We start from the raw sequence: 13,703 nt of genomic DNA, 5'->3' as shown, positions 1-13,703 counted from the left end.
GTTTCGTTTGCGTTCAAAGCAGCGTAGCCTGTAATTGCTTCCCATACAAATGTTTTTATTTGCTTTTTGTTATTGTTCAGTTCTCCCCCCGCAAACAGCAGCTCTAAATTTGTACAGTAATCAGCTGACTTATTCGGGATATAGAAAGGTTGGTGGGCAGGAGTCCTTGAGACAGACTTTTCTAGCTAGGTATTTTTATTGCCTAAGTGTGTATAATTTTCTTACTCTTTATAAAGAGTTTGTCAACTATATTATTTTCAAATTGTTCCATTGATACTCATTATCTGAAAGGAACTTTTGACTTTTTGACTATAGTTCTTCTCAGAGCGTTAGCACACTCTAATATCCATTTGTAGGAAGTTTTTAAAAAATATTTTATGAGGAAATAGATTTGGAAAACTACACGTACATGTATACGTGACTTCCCTGGCTGGTGCGTTGTCAGCTTGGGCCTTTAATCGTGCGCGCTGCTTTAGGCGCCAAACGTGGCAGGTCTGTGACGCGGAGCCGTTTCAGGAGCTGAACGTGTTTCCATCCCATCACATTACAGTGCAGAGGCCTATCTCATAGGCCGGTTTCATCAGTGACTTTGCAGGTGATCCCGGTAATCATACGTGTCTCCCCTCTCCTTTCTAATTTCCAAGGCACCATCTATGCTCCTCGAAGGAAAGGGCAGCTGTCTGCCGACATCTGTATGGAGACAATAGGAGAGGAAATCTCGGAGATGCGTCAGATGAAGAAGGGCGTGTTTCAGCGAGTAGTGGCGATTTTTATCCACTACTGTGATGTCAATGGGGAGCCAGTTGAAGATGACTACATTTGACTGGTCCTTCCTGCTCTCCAGGTATGCTGGCGGAAAGCCATGCGGGTCGCTCTGCCACAGCGCGTGCCACAGGGACGCAAGGCATGCGCTTTGGAGGCCCTGGCACGTTTTGGTGTATAGGAAATGTACAAGGAACATTAAAGTTGTATACAGAGATTTGTACATAACGGAAATATACAAGGACAGTTCCTGAGTACCAGCTTTATATCATATGTTTATACAATTTAATTTAAGAATTTGTTTTAATGAAGGCAGATAATTGGGAAGAGTTCATTTTGTTCATTTTTGTTCATTTTTTTCTGACTCAGTTCATAAAGTGTCACTTTCTGGCCAAGCCCCCATTTACTATATTCTTAATAATCATTGTCATCCCCTTAAATCTGTGCCTTTTTCTTCTCGAGCAAAGCTGTTTGAGTAAATCTGTTGAAGAGTCTTTTTGTGTCTTGTGTGCTTTTTTTGGTGTTATTATTCAAACCAGCTAAACCCAATAGTCAGAGGCAGCTTCATGTTTGTGTACAAAACGGTGGTTTTTTTTTTTCTCTTAGTATTATACTTGCCATATTTCTTAAATAAAAAGATTCATGAGTTTAAAAAAAAATTGAGTTTGAGGGGAAAATGGAAGTTTCCAAAGTATTTCTAGTTATTTATTTCCACATTCAATTGTGTATATGCTTTATCTTGAATATAAAAATAAAAGTTTATGAAAACCTTTTTTTCTGGCCTTGGATCTGAATCCCTCTTTTTAAAGCAGAGTAGCAAATACCGTGCCGAAAAGGAATGTGTAGATTTGTGTCTAAGATTTCAGTGTAATCCAGTTTCTCATCTCTTTCTTCCTAAAGTTCAGTGGCTGCAAGGTGTTCAGCTCATAGAACTCATGTGTGACAGAACACCCTGAAGAGCCGAACTTCCCCAAGTACCCGGTCACCAAAAAGGAGAGAAATGACCCAGTTTGGCGGTGATATGTACAATGTTATATGTAGGGCCAGGGGTCAAGAGCACAAAAAGCTCTAAAGCAACATGTACGTTCAGTGGACAGTGTTGTCACTTGCGAGCTGAGTGACCCAACAAATTGTTTAAACCCAAGTTCTGTGGGAAAGTTTTGTCAACCCTTTACAAATGGCCATATGTACTTGGGGTCTGTATGAGGTGTGAGGGCTCTGAGAGGTTGCCGAGGCCAACGTCTTCACTTGCAGGAGATTAATTGAAGGGCAGAGAGGGAAAATTTCTCACTTAATGGTCAAGAACCGATTAAGGCTAGGTGGGACAACAGTTCAAGTGTCTGATGCCCACGGGGCTGCCTCGCTGTCATCACTGTCCACACAAATGTGTCAGGATGCCAGCAAGTTTTCCTAACACTAAAATAGTGTGAATGGTAATCAGTGTCTTTCGCCAAAGTTCTTTTTCAAGACAAAATTCGGTTCCACTGGGAAGAATGTCCAGTAACGGCATTCAGTCATCTTGTTTTAAACTCCACTAAATCCCCCTTTTAACTAGAAGAGAGTGTTGTACTCTCCCGGTTAGAACTGTCATAAGTAAAAAGCAGGAAACAAATTACAGAACATTCTAAATACTTCAAAATAATAAAATCCCCCAACACTTAGACTCCCACCTACACGGTTTTCTCAGGTGTAACCATAATAACCAAATCATGGAAATGCTTAGGTCAGCCGCTAGAGGCCGCTGCTTTCTAACTTTGTGGTTTCCTACCAGCTCCTCTAAATCGCCTACTGTTAGAACAGGGACAGTAGGAAGTGCTAAAATCGTTCTCAAGATACCCAGATGGGGACAAATTCTTAAAAAGAACAAAAAGCAGCAGTCTTGGAAGATGACTACGATGGTAACATTTGGTCTGGGTCTGTGGAATGAATGGCTGGAGAGTGACTGCCCGGCAGCAGGGGTCCGCATACGTTTCCCACAGGGCCAGATAGTAGACACTTGCGGCCTCACCGTGGCAACTCCCCTGTTGCTGGAGTGCGAAAGAGCCACGGAGGGCATGTCAACACATGGGCATGGCTGTGTTCTAATAAAACTTTACTCATGGACACAAATGTGCATGCCACATAATTTTCACAGGTCACAGAGTAGCTTTTGTTTTCCAACCACTTTAGAAAGCAAAAGCCATTCTTAGTTTATAGACCGGAGCATTTGGCCCCCAGGCCATAGTTTGCCCACACCTGCCACAGAGACGTGAGGCGCCCTGTCACCCCTTCAATTACGTGTCGCCAGCTTGTGGCGTGCCATCTGGCACATTTTTAAAAGGCTTTAAGAAATGTTTCTTGGGGGGCGCCTGGGTGGCTTGGTTAAGCGTCTGACTTTCGCTTAGGTCATGATCTCGCGGTTTGTGGGTTCGAGCCCCACGTCGGGCTCTGTGCTGACTGCCAGCTCAGAGCCTGGAGGCTGTTTCGGAGTCTGTGTCTCCTTCTCTCTCTGACCCTCCCTGCTCACGCTGTCTCTCTCCTAGAAATAAAATAAAAATATTAAAAAAAAATGTTTCTTGGACAGATGACTGTGCCAATGTCAGAGACAGTCGCGTCTGTAGTGCCGCCAGATGCAGGCCCTAATGGTTCCTGTAAATCCAGCTGGCACACAGCTCCTACAGGGACCTCGCTGCGGGGACCTGAGGACGTGGATTCAAATTCGAACCCCCTCATGGTCAAGTGACCTGGACATGGTCACAAGCCCATCCCTGGAGCCTTGGGTAAATGCGCCCACCCCCAGGCAGCTGTGAAGGGGCAGCGAGGGCCTCCAGAAACTGGACAGCGTGAGGCAAGCAGACATAGTGTCGCTTCCACCGTAATTCCTTTTATTGTGAAAGGGGTTCTTTTTTTACTAATCTTAACATAACCTTCTGTTCCTTCGACCACTTTCCAGGGTGGTAAGGAACGGAGAGAACCGGGGAGGCCATTAAGAGGAAATAACGGTCCCATGAAAGCATTTTTAAAAGCATTTAACGAGGGCTCTGCGGACATCCTCCTACTGACTCTTAAAAGTGTGCCCGATCATCATGTCCCCTGCTTTACTGTCAGGGAAGTTCGGGCGTAGTAGGTTAAATACCTTGGTCAAAGGCACGCACCTAGGAAGTGGTGGAAACAGGATGCTTGTCAGTCTGCCTCCAAAGTCTGTGCGACTTGGGCAGAGTGTCCCCATCCCTGGAAGGGAGGCTGGCTAAAGCCCAGGCACCCCTGCAACTTGAACCCGTTCAAGCCGACCTTCATGTGGTTAGCACAGTCCCAGGAAAACAGAGGCTGCTGATTCTGATGTGGGCCTCGGGTGCCCCATTCAGACCCGGGATGCGGCCGGGCCAGGAAGGAATCAACGACACAGGCTGTGTGGCATCTACTGCGTGGCATGCACATGGCAACTAGAAAGAACCAGGGACCACACAGGTTGACGTGAAATGACATGGGGTGCTGAAAGAAAAGGCGAGTTGCAGATCAAGATACCATTATTCATATGTAAGAACCAAACAAGACCATACATTTTTATATGAACATTTATACACACGTGAATACACAGGACAGATCTGTGAATTACAGAGAGAGAGGAGTGGTTCCTTCTCGAGAGGGGAAGGGGGTCTGAGCTGAAGTCCGGGGCTATTTTGGGGTATCTATAGTCAGACCTTCTTACAGTGGGAATGGACTGCGTAAATACATTAATGTGCAACCCAGCATTTATGTCATCTAAAAACACAGACTTCGTATAGTTAGAAACAAATGTAAAGAATGGAGTGGTCCGAAGAGCTTCAGCCCTGACTCCTGTGTCCACGGAGAAATCACCTTCCCTGACGGTTTTCTTTGCTGTGAAAGGCTGTCAGTAACCCCTTCCCGCAGGCTGCTGCCAGGGGCCCAGGGACCTTGTTGGGGAAACGCAGAGAAACGGTAAAGTGCCCGCAGTGGTGAGCTCCTGGGACGCCGGAGCCTGACCAGATAAGTGTTCTGGGCTCCAACTGCAGATGTGGCAAAGTCGCACTGCCTGCCGCCGGGGCCATGCCCGCCGGCTCTGAGATACCAAAGTCTCACGCTCGGCTCACACAGCTCAGGGTCTGCGACTCTTCCGTAGCCCCGGAAACACTGCAAAGGATAGGCAAGATCAGGGCAGGAGGGCCTTCCCTCCCCACCGACGGTCTGCCAGGCCCCTCCCGGGTTTAAAGACAGAAACTGAGGCTCAGAGAGTGGAAGGGAACCAAAGAGGATGCTAGAGCAAGTGCCAGGCAGGGCCGCACCCCGGGCAGGCAAGTCCCGACTTCCCCAGGCCCCGGCGGAGGCCCCGGGAACTTCCCGCCCACAGCAGGGCAGGGGCACTTGCTGGCTCACTACTCTCTCCCAGCATTGCGCCCAACACGGGACAGTGGAGTGAGGTCCCTCCCGGCAAAGGGTGAGAGGCCCCTGGTTAGGACTGCGGGCTTGACGATCACACCGCCCAGGTGGCCATCCAGATGCCCACTTCCCTGCCCGGGCCATTCACCAGACTGGGATTTTATGAAGATTATGTGAGATAATCCCCATAAAGCACTTAGCACAGTGCCTAGCAGAAAGGAGCTCGCTCATTAAACATTAGCTTCTCTTATTGCTACATTATTATCATTATTATTAACTATTTTCTGGGGTGAGCTCAAAATAGGAGGGGAAGAGAAAGGAGAAACTATATGAATCAAATATAACAGCAATTAAAAATACCAGTTTCAATGGGGCGCCTGGGTGCCTCAGTCGGTTAAGTGTAGGACTCTCGGTTTCAGTTCAGGTCATGATCTCTTGTTTTCGTGAGTTCAAGCCCCACTTCGGGCTCTGCGTTGGCAGCAAGAGCAAGCCTGCTTGAGATTCTCTCCCTCTCTCTGCCCCTCCCCCCCCTCAAAATACATAAACTTAATAAAAAAATTGTTTAATATCACCAGTTTCACTTCTATGGTTCCAAAAGGTATCGAATGCCACTCATGATTAGCCACAACCATTCATAAAGTTTGGAAGTTGCCCTCTGGTGACTTCCCTCATCGCCCTTCCCAGTTTGGGGAGGCCCTGGTCTGGTGGGCCCACCCACCCTCCAGCACTCGGTCAGCTAGCTCCCTTTCAAAGAAAGCCCTGGGTTTAAATTAGAACTGAACACTTTGTTTTCATTTCTCTCTTTCTATGGCTGCATTCTATTTACGGCAAGTCATACTGGTTTTCTAGTCTGGGACTGATCAGTTTCTTCTAAAATGAGTTTTCGAACACTTCAAGTGTTCAAGTGAACCCTTGAATTGACTTAAGGGGAAAGACGAAGCAAATCGCAGTACAGGCAGGACACACATTTGGAGAGAATCCCAACAGTGGCCCTTGGATGACCCATGTTGGAATGTTCCCAACGATCCTAGTGGCTCTGAGAGTTTCGCCATTTTGTGGATGAGACCAGTGAGGCAAGAGCCGGTTAAAGCCCAAAGCAGCAAGCTGTCCCAAACCCAGGCCTTTAAATCCATCCCTGATTTGTTTAAATTTAAGCCAGATACTCAGCCTCAGTTTTCTAGACTGAATGGAAAAAAGATTGCACAGTATGGCTAGAAAAGGTAAATGTGTTAGTCTTCCACCCCCCCACCTCCCCCCACCCCCCTGTCAAGCGTAGCTGTTACAAGGAAGGACATTGACCCAGAGCAAAGTAGAATAATAAAAAGAAAATCAATACTGGTCTCTCCCCAAAGAGAGGTGCAACACCAAAGAGAAAACTCAGTAGACAGCACAGCACCAAGAAGACGGTACTTTTGTTCTCACTCCAAGACAACATTAAAGGCAAGTTAGTGATAGCCACTCCCAGCTATCTCCTCCCTCATCCACCCTATGCCGCCCCTCATTTCCCAGGCAACTGACTCCTGGACAGAGCAAGTGAGCAGCATCAAGTGGAAATGTTGGTGAGATGAGAAGGGGGGATCTCAGAAAGAACAGGGTTTTCCATAAATATGACTTGGGGGCCAGTTGAAGAAGTTGGTTTTGATCTGCTTTGCCTTCCAGCTGCTGAGCTGGAAGGGGAGCCCAGGGCTTCTACCTGGACAGTCCTGGAGCTGGAGAGGCAAGCTGAGAAGCAGCACAGGTGAAGCCCCTTTACCCCAGGCATGGGGCAGTCTGGTTACAATGCCCGTTCCCACCGAGACTGTCCAGACTGGTCTGGCAGATGGGGTCGGGGTGCCCATGCTTCTCACCAGAAGCATCTCTTGATGTCTCTTCCCACCTCGGACAGGCTCTACGTCTCCTTCTCCATCTTCCATAAACATGTTTGATTACCTGGATTCCTGGAAGCCAGACATTTAAGTAATGCCAGGCTAGTAGCTGTCCAGACACAGCATGTCCTGTAAACCTCCAATGTGGCTATTGGATGAATTGCCCACATCATCCCAGCCTCGGTCCAAAGAGATAGCAAAGTTTGCTTATGAGGCTCCCTCTGCAAAGGAGATCTCTTCTTGACAATGGCAAGGACTTCTATTTCCTCCACCACTGTGTTTTCACCAGGCAGGGGTGCTTGTGACCTCTACAGACTGAGACACCTGTCATGGGCTGGCCCACAGAAGCATATCCAGAGGGTCTAGAAGATAATGGCCTGATGATATGGTAAGATTTCATTTTCCCACATATGCTATAATCTAAAGATCCATGCTGAATCCAAGTTACCATTTAATATGGTAGACATTGCACTGAGACATAATATTTTACACAAGCAGATAAGCTTGTGAATCTCCTGGGAAAAGATGCATTTCATAAGGAAGAAATCCTACTGCATGTATGCATGTGTGTATGCACATATGTATTAAGTAGTAGATACTATCAGCTTTGGGGGCACTAAACAAAGTTTACCAGCTGCCTTAAAGCACTAAACCTATCCCTCCTCATGATGATCTGGTTCTCGTGTTCTGTTAGTCTTTCCCTAAGAAGTTCTTTGTGCTTTGAGATCAGGGACCCCATTCAGACTGCATCCGAAGCTCTCTGGACCCCTGAATTCACTCAGCTCTGCCTTTTCCATGAGAAAGTATAGAAAGAATATGCAACTGCAAGAAGGCTCGTTAATGTTCTCTGGGAAGGTTCTGTTAGCGGGGTGACCAGCCAGCCTACTTTGCCTGGAACTGAGGGGTCTCCTGGGATATGGGACTTGCAGTGCACAAACCAGGTGTCTAAGCATCCTTCCCACCATATCTGAACACAAAGAAAAGTGGGGTAGCAGGTGGGTTCTGCTTTCATGGATAAAATAGGTGACAAGGAGGCAATTGTGGCTTCGGGGATCACTCAGGAAGGAAAGTGGGATCAACAGACCAAACACAAGGGCAAGAACTGGTGAAGCTAGAAACTTCCTGCACATCTTTATCTTGTAAACTTCCTCCTGCCACCACCCACATTGCCTGTTCCTGGGTGGGTGTCCCTAAGGACCGTTGGTAGATCCTTTCAACAGAATTGTTATCAGCAGTCAAAAGAAAGGCAACTGGAAAAAATTTGTCCTTGAGAGTCTCAATCTGGGGGGATAATTCACCTCAAGATAAAATGATTTGCTGGTAGCTTTGACATCTGGGAAGCATCTCATTAGGAGCTTGGAGGAAGTGAGATGCTGAAAAAGATATAGAAAAACGTAGCCTCAGCAGTCTCACGGACAGGGGGTCGGTGAACTTTCCCAAGAAAGTAAGCTGATCTGGGATTATGTCTTGGCCCAAGCAAAGTGCCCAGCCCGAGACCAAGCACTGCCTCAGCACAGGGTCTTGAAAGTCTCTAAAATGTGTCTTATCAGAGTAACTTTGTTTCCTCACAAAATCTGAGTTGTAAGACCATCCTCAATCAGGATTCTTGGTAAAGGTGCAGTTCCTTTTCCCATGGTCATGGAAGGAAAATGAACCAAGATTCATTCCACATGACCTCAAAGCCAGTGTGCCAGTGAGAAAATATCACCTTGAAACACACATATAAATTAGACCAGCTGTAAAGATGCCTTTGGGTAATGGATCCCAAATCAAAACCTGAGCAGTTTTCAAATCCATCCCCAAGAAAGAGGAAAAGAGGAATGTTCATGTCTACCAACCAGAAGGCATGGATGTTTCAAGTGTCAGCACTTTTAGCGCTTCCAGACAGGCATCTTGGCATTGATATCAACTTGACTTCATTACGAGAGCCTTGATTAATTCACCCGCCAAAGCATGTCCAGAAGATGGCCACAATGGAGAAGAAACTGGAGCTGCTTAGCGTAGAAGACTTAAAAGGGCAAGTGGCTGGCAGATGAGTGTCTTCCAATATCTAAGGGCTCTTAAGGGGAAGAGGGAGCTAAACTGCATGGCCCCAGATGGGAGATGGAGCAGAGACAAGATTGTGTTCCAACAAAGGGGAAAACTTTCTTATAATTAAAACTTCCCTCTAATAGAAGGTAGTGAGCTCCCATCCTTGAAGGCGTGCAAGCAGAGACCGCCCAACTTCCAGGGATGCTATGGAAGATGCTACTCTTATGTTGGATGGGAGGCCAGATCTGACAATGCCTGTTGGAAGAGGTCCCTCTTGTGTGGGAGGGGAGGCTGGATCAGAGGATGCCTGATGTCTTCTCCACTCCACTCTGAGATCCTCCGTGCTCTTGCCTTGGGTCCTGTCCAACACTGTGCTCCATGTACCTTCCCTGGGCCCTCAGCCCTACTGCTTCGTGCCTCACTGGTGGTGATGAGGGTCAGGAGAGATGCCAGCTGTCCTGTTCATGCAGACACGAATAGGAATGAACGGCTTGGTCATGAGCCACGTTCTCAATCAGAAGCATGATTCCAAGGATTCTGGGTCGTTGTGTATGGGCAGTTTCTCAAGTTCCTGGTGGTGTCCACTGTGCAGAACTGTGTACCTAGGGAGAAAGGAAAGAAAGCACGAGAATTCAACAGGCATCCTTCAAAGGCACCAAAGAGAGTACTCTCACCACTGCATACTTGTGAGAGCATGGCGAGGTGGGGCTGGGCATGGGGGTACTTCATTAAGAGCAAAGTCCAAAGAACTGCATCCAAACGGCTCATTTTAAAAGTGAGGAACTGAAGGCCTAGAGGAAATGGCAGGTCCAGGATTACACAGTGAGTGGCAGATCTTGGACTAGAACCCAGATTTCTTTCCTCCCAATAAAGCCTAAGTCTCTTGTTACTCTTCAAAATGGACTCTATGTGAATATGCTAAGTTGCTTCTACCAGGGGGGGAGGGGGGGTGTTCTGGATCAGCAATATCAAAGTGCTGTGATTTGTAAACCACTCAGAGTCTGAAAGGCACTGTGCTCGTATTTGTTTCCTTCATTCCTTTTGGTGACATTTGGTAGAGTAAATCAATTAGATGAATCAAACAGCAAGTTGACTCTAAGCATTACAGTGAAATTTACACTTGACAAGTGTTTATTATTTGTCTGCAGTATCACACAGTTACACTCATATGTTAATTGCCTTTCATCCAAGCTCAACTGCAAGTGGGTCTTATCATCAGCAACCCAGATTCCAGCATCTGACACTTATGTTTTTGAAATTTCTACAGAGTGTAGCACTACCACTTGCTTCCCTATGGCCAATGTTAAGCCTATTCAGTGGAACAGAGAAACACACACCAGTCAGTTATTTGGCATATGCTGACGATCAACTTGGTGGTGGTTTCTGATGAAATACGTTAATCCTGAATTTGCTTTGAATTGTAACAAATTATTGCTGACGTGTACTGATTGATTGGTACCGTACTAAACCTTCTCCATGCATTACTTTATTTAATCTTCACAACAGAAGATCGTATCACATTCATTTTTCAGTTGAGCAAATGACACAGAGCTGCAGTGAATTGCCCAAGAGAATAAAGGTAATCTGTGAAGATAAAGTCGATCGAATTCTGTCTATCTCATGCCAACACCCATGTTCTCACATAACCCATGGGCCAGGTATGACTTTAAAATAATGGGTCTCAATCGGGACAATTTGGAGACATTTTTGGTTTTCATGGCTGAGGCATCCAGTAGGTAGAGACCAAGATGCTGCTAAACATTGTGTAATCCATAGCACAATATCCCACATCAAAGAGTTACCTGGCTCCAGATATCAATGGTGCCAAGACTGAGAAACCCTGATCGAAGTCCTCTTAGCTGGCTAAAAGCACATGCTAGCTGAAGGACACAGACAAGGTGAAGGGCATGAGTCTGAGATCCCACAGAATGGTCCACTGCGGCTGCAGCTGGTCTTGAAGCGAGTGGAGGGGATATGACTTGAAAAACCATTGGCACCTGCTAGATGAGTGTGGAGAAGAATAAAGTTGAAAAGACTATAGAAAGGAAGATCGTACAATCTTAATGAGGGTGACCGGGGAAGGTCCCGGGAAGGCACATGACTAAAGACTTCAGGGAAGTTAGCATTCTAGCGACTGAGTCATTAATGCTCAGCCTCGAAACCGCTCCTCTATGCTTGGCTTTGTATGGATGCTGCAAACGGAGACTCAGCTTCGTAGGCTGGCTCCAATCGGGCTTCTCCAGCAGGGGGCACTGCAGAAGCATGGAAGCCTGAAAGGAGGAAGAGGGCTTTGCTCCTGTGGGCGCCATCCCCGTGAGCCTTCTCCAGCCCAGCAGGGGCAAGAGCCTTCCTGCAGCAGCAGTTAAGTCCAGTTCTCAGTCTTTCCAACTCTTGCATAGCCAGCTTTGTAGCAGCCTCTCAGAGACATGAGCCCAGTTGGCCAATGTCTCCTCCTTGGAGGTCTCTGTTCTGGGAGGTCCCTCCTCTAAGTTCTTATGTTTTATTTGTGTGTTTGTTGCCTTGTTCTCTCAGCCCTAGAAGTTGCTTCAGACGGAGCTCACATTAGTGAGGAAGATGTGCACCAAGCACCACTTTCTATAATTATATACATTATTTCATTTATATCATTCACTCTTCACAGCTCTAAGGGGTCCCTACTGTACTGAAGCCATCTATTTTATAGACGAGAAAACTGAGACTCAGAGAAAGTAAGCAACTGAGATAAGGCCACAGTGTCCTTGAGGCCTCACACGCTTAACCTCAACACACACTCCTGGACCTTTGCCCTATTTGTGGCCAACAGGTCACTTTTACAGGCAATCAATGGCACCTTCTCCTGCACCAAGTTCACCTGAAGAAAGTGTCCTGGTTGAAAAGCCAAACTGATGCGTCTGATCATGGTAGAAAATGTGCTTTCATGGAATGCAGGCACACCTCTACAGCAGCCTTCCTTCCACACGTCTCTCCTCAGTATCTGTTTCTCATGTGCTAATGAGAAAGTTGTTCAAGAAAGACTAGAAAAGAGGTGCAGAATGGGAGTGGATACTCTAAGTGGAGATCCCCTTTATCCAGAGCACAGCTGGAAGCCAGCAGCATTTTTTTAGAGATGGGACTAAGCAGAAGGACATGCTCTCTAGTTCCAATGCATGGTGGGGTGGGGGAGGGGGTTGTTTACCATGGTATGGTGCCGGTACACACAGGATGGAGGAACTGGTCTGAGATTTCGGCGGCACAACTCTAGGAGAGGCAATGTGTCCCCAGTGGAGTCTGGTCAGCAGAGGTTGGGTATGCATTCCTGGGCTTGGGTACAGATCTTTAACTTGGTGCTTTCACGTTCATAGTAAATAACAGGTATTTAAGCAGATCTAGGATCACCTGAACAGCCACCTCATAAACTCACACTTCTTTATGAATTCAGGTCACACACTTACATCGGGTCCACCCAGATGTCACGGTGACAGCGGCCAACTTTAGGCAGTGTTTCTCTGAGTATGCATGAACGCCCAGCAGTCTATAAGCATATTCAGGGGCATCTACACCTCCTCAATTTGAGGAATACTGGGGAAAAGGAAACACACAATACTGCAGACAAACAGAACAGTATCCAAACCTTGACTCTCCGTCTGCTGCTCCCCTAGATCAGTTCCGACTACTTCACAGTTTCTTTGTGGTGATAAAATTAACATCCATAATGGGCTTAGCAAATAACTAGGCACATGGTAGATCCACTGTCAAGGAAACCAAGGCTCAGAAAGTGTGACTTCCCCAGGGTCATAGAAGTAGTTACATATGGAATGGTGAAGAATACAGACTCTTAATGCCTGGCTAAATCCTGGCTCTGACACTCATTCACCCTGTGAACAACAGCAAATGTTCTGGGTTGTTGCGTTAGATGAGATAATGCACACGGAATGCCTATTAGAACAGTGACAGTCATTAGTGCTTCATAAATGTTTATTAGTACTGTTGCTGCTCGACGTTGGACGTAGAACTTCAACCCAGCACTTGATTGCCAATTCAGTGCAGAAAACCATTCTTTAGTCATTGATTAGACATTTGTTCACTAAGCAATTGATCACAGGGCTGAACAAGACCTCCATGACGGCTTTATATTAGCTTCCTAGTACTTTTGTAGAAATTACCATCAATCTACTACCACTCATCTGTCTGAGTGGCAAAAGTCTGTTGTCCCTGTTTGCTGGAAGATCTTACTCGCTGTTTTGCAGCTGCGCAGGTGGAAAGCGGAGGCCGGAGGTGTGGGTGTACCTGGGCAGTTTCAAGTCCAGATGAAAAACCTCGCTGCTGTTTCCCAAGCAACTGCAAGGAGGGAGGCGGCTCCCTTCAAGCTGGGCTGCTTCCCCTCTTCGCATTAATTTACTCAAACATGACAGAAGCCACATTAGGTTTGGTAATTACCTGAGTCTACAATTCATTCACTGAGCAATTAGCATCGCGCATAGAGCAGCCTGGATGCAATAATTAGTCGCAGAATAATAGCCCCCTCTGCCTGCCCGGCCTGGCAGTATAAGGAAATGATTAGACTTTATTACACATCACCGCAGCTTTCCCCCACATGGCAGTGCTCGGATGCAAGGTGTTTTAATTATTAAAATATAAGGTACATGGGTTAAAAGAGATTCAACTCTAAAGCAGAGTTTCCCAAAGGCT

General features: G+C 46.6%; 1 protein-coding gene across 5 annotated transcripts in view; it reads left to right on the top strand.

The window, feature by feature from the left end:
* FBXO38 (F-box protein 38) overlaps positions 1 to 1,256 on the top strand; it is a 56,884-nt gene extending 55,628 nt beyond the window's left edge. For all 5 annotated transcript variants that reach the window (XM_039239428.1, XM_039239425.1, XM_039239424.1 and 2 more), the window contains one exon: positions 645 to 1,256. In XM_039239428.1, the coding sequence (XP_039095359.1) occupies positions 645 to 823 (179 nt within the window). In that variant the 3' untranslated portion in view covers positions 824 to 1,256. The remainder of the gene's footprint in view (positions 1 to 644) is intronic.
* The last annotated feature ends 12,447 nt before the right edge of the window (positions 1,257 to 13,703 follow it).

This window comes from Hyaena hyaena, unplaced genomic scaffold (genome assembly GCF_003009895.1).
Source record: "Hyaena hyaena isolate Hyena2069 unplaced genomic scaffold, ASM300989v1 scaffold_157, whole genome shotgun sequence".
Classification (NCBI taxonomy): domain Eukaryota; kingdom Metazoa; phylum Chordata; class Mammalia; order Carnivora; family Hyaenidae; genus Hyaena; species Hyaena hyaena.
This window is presented reverse-complemented; position numbering and strand designations above follow the sequence as displayed.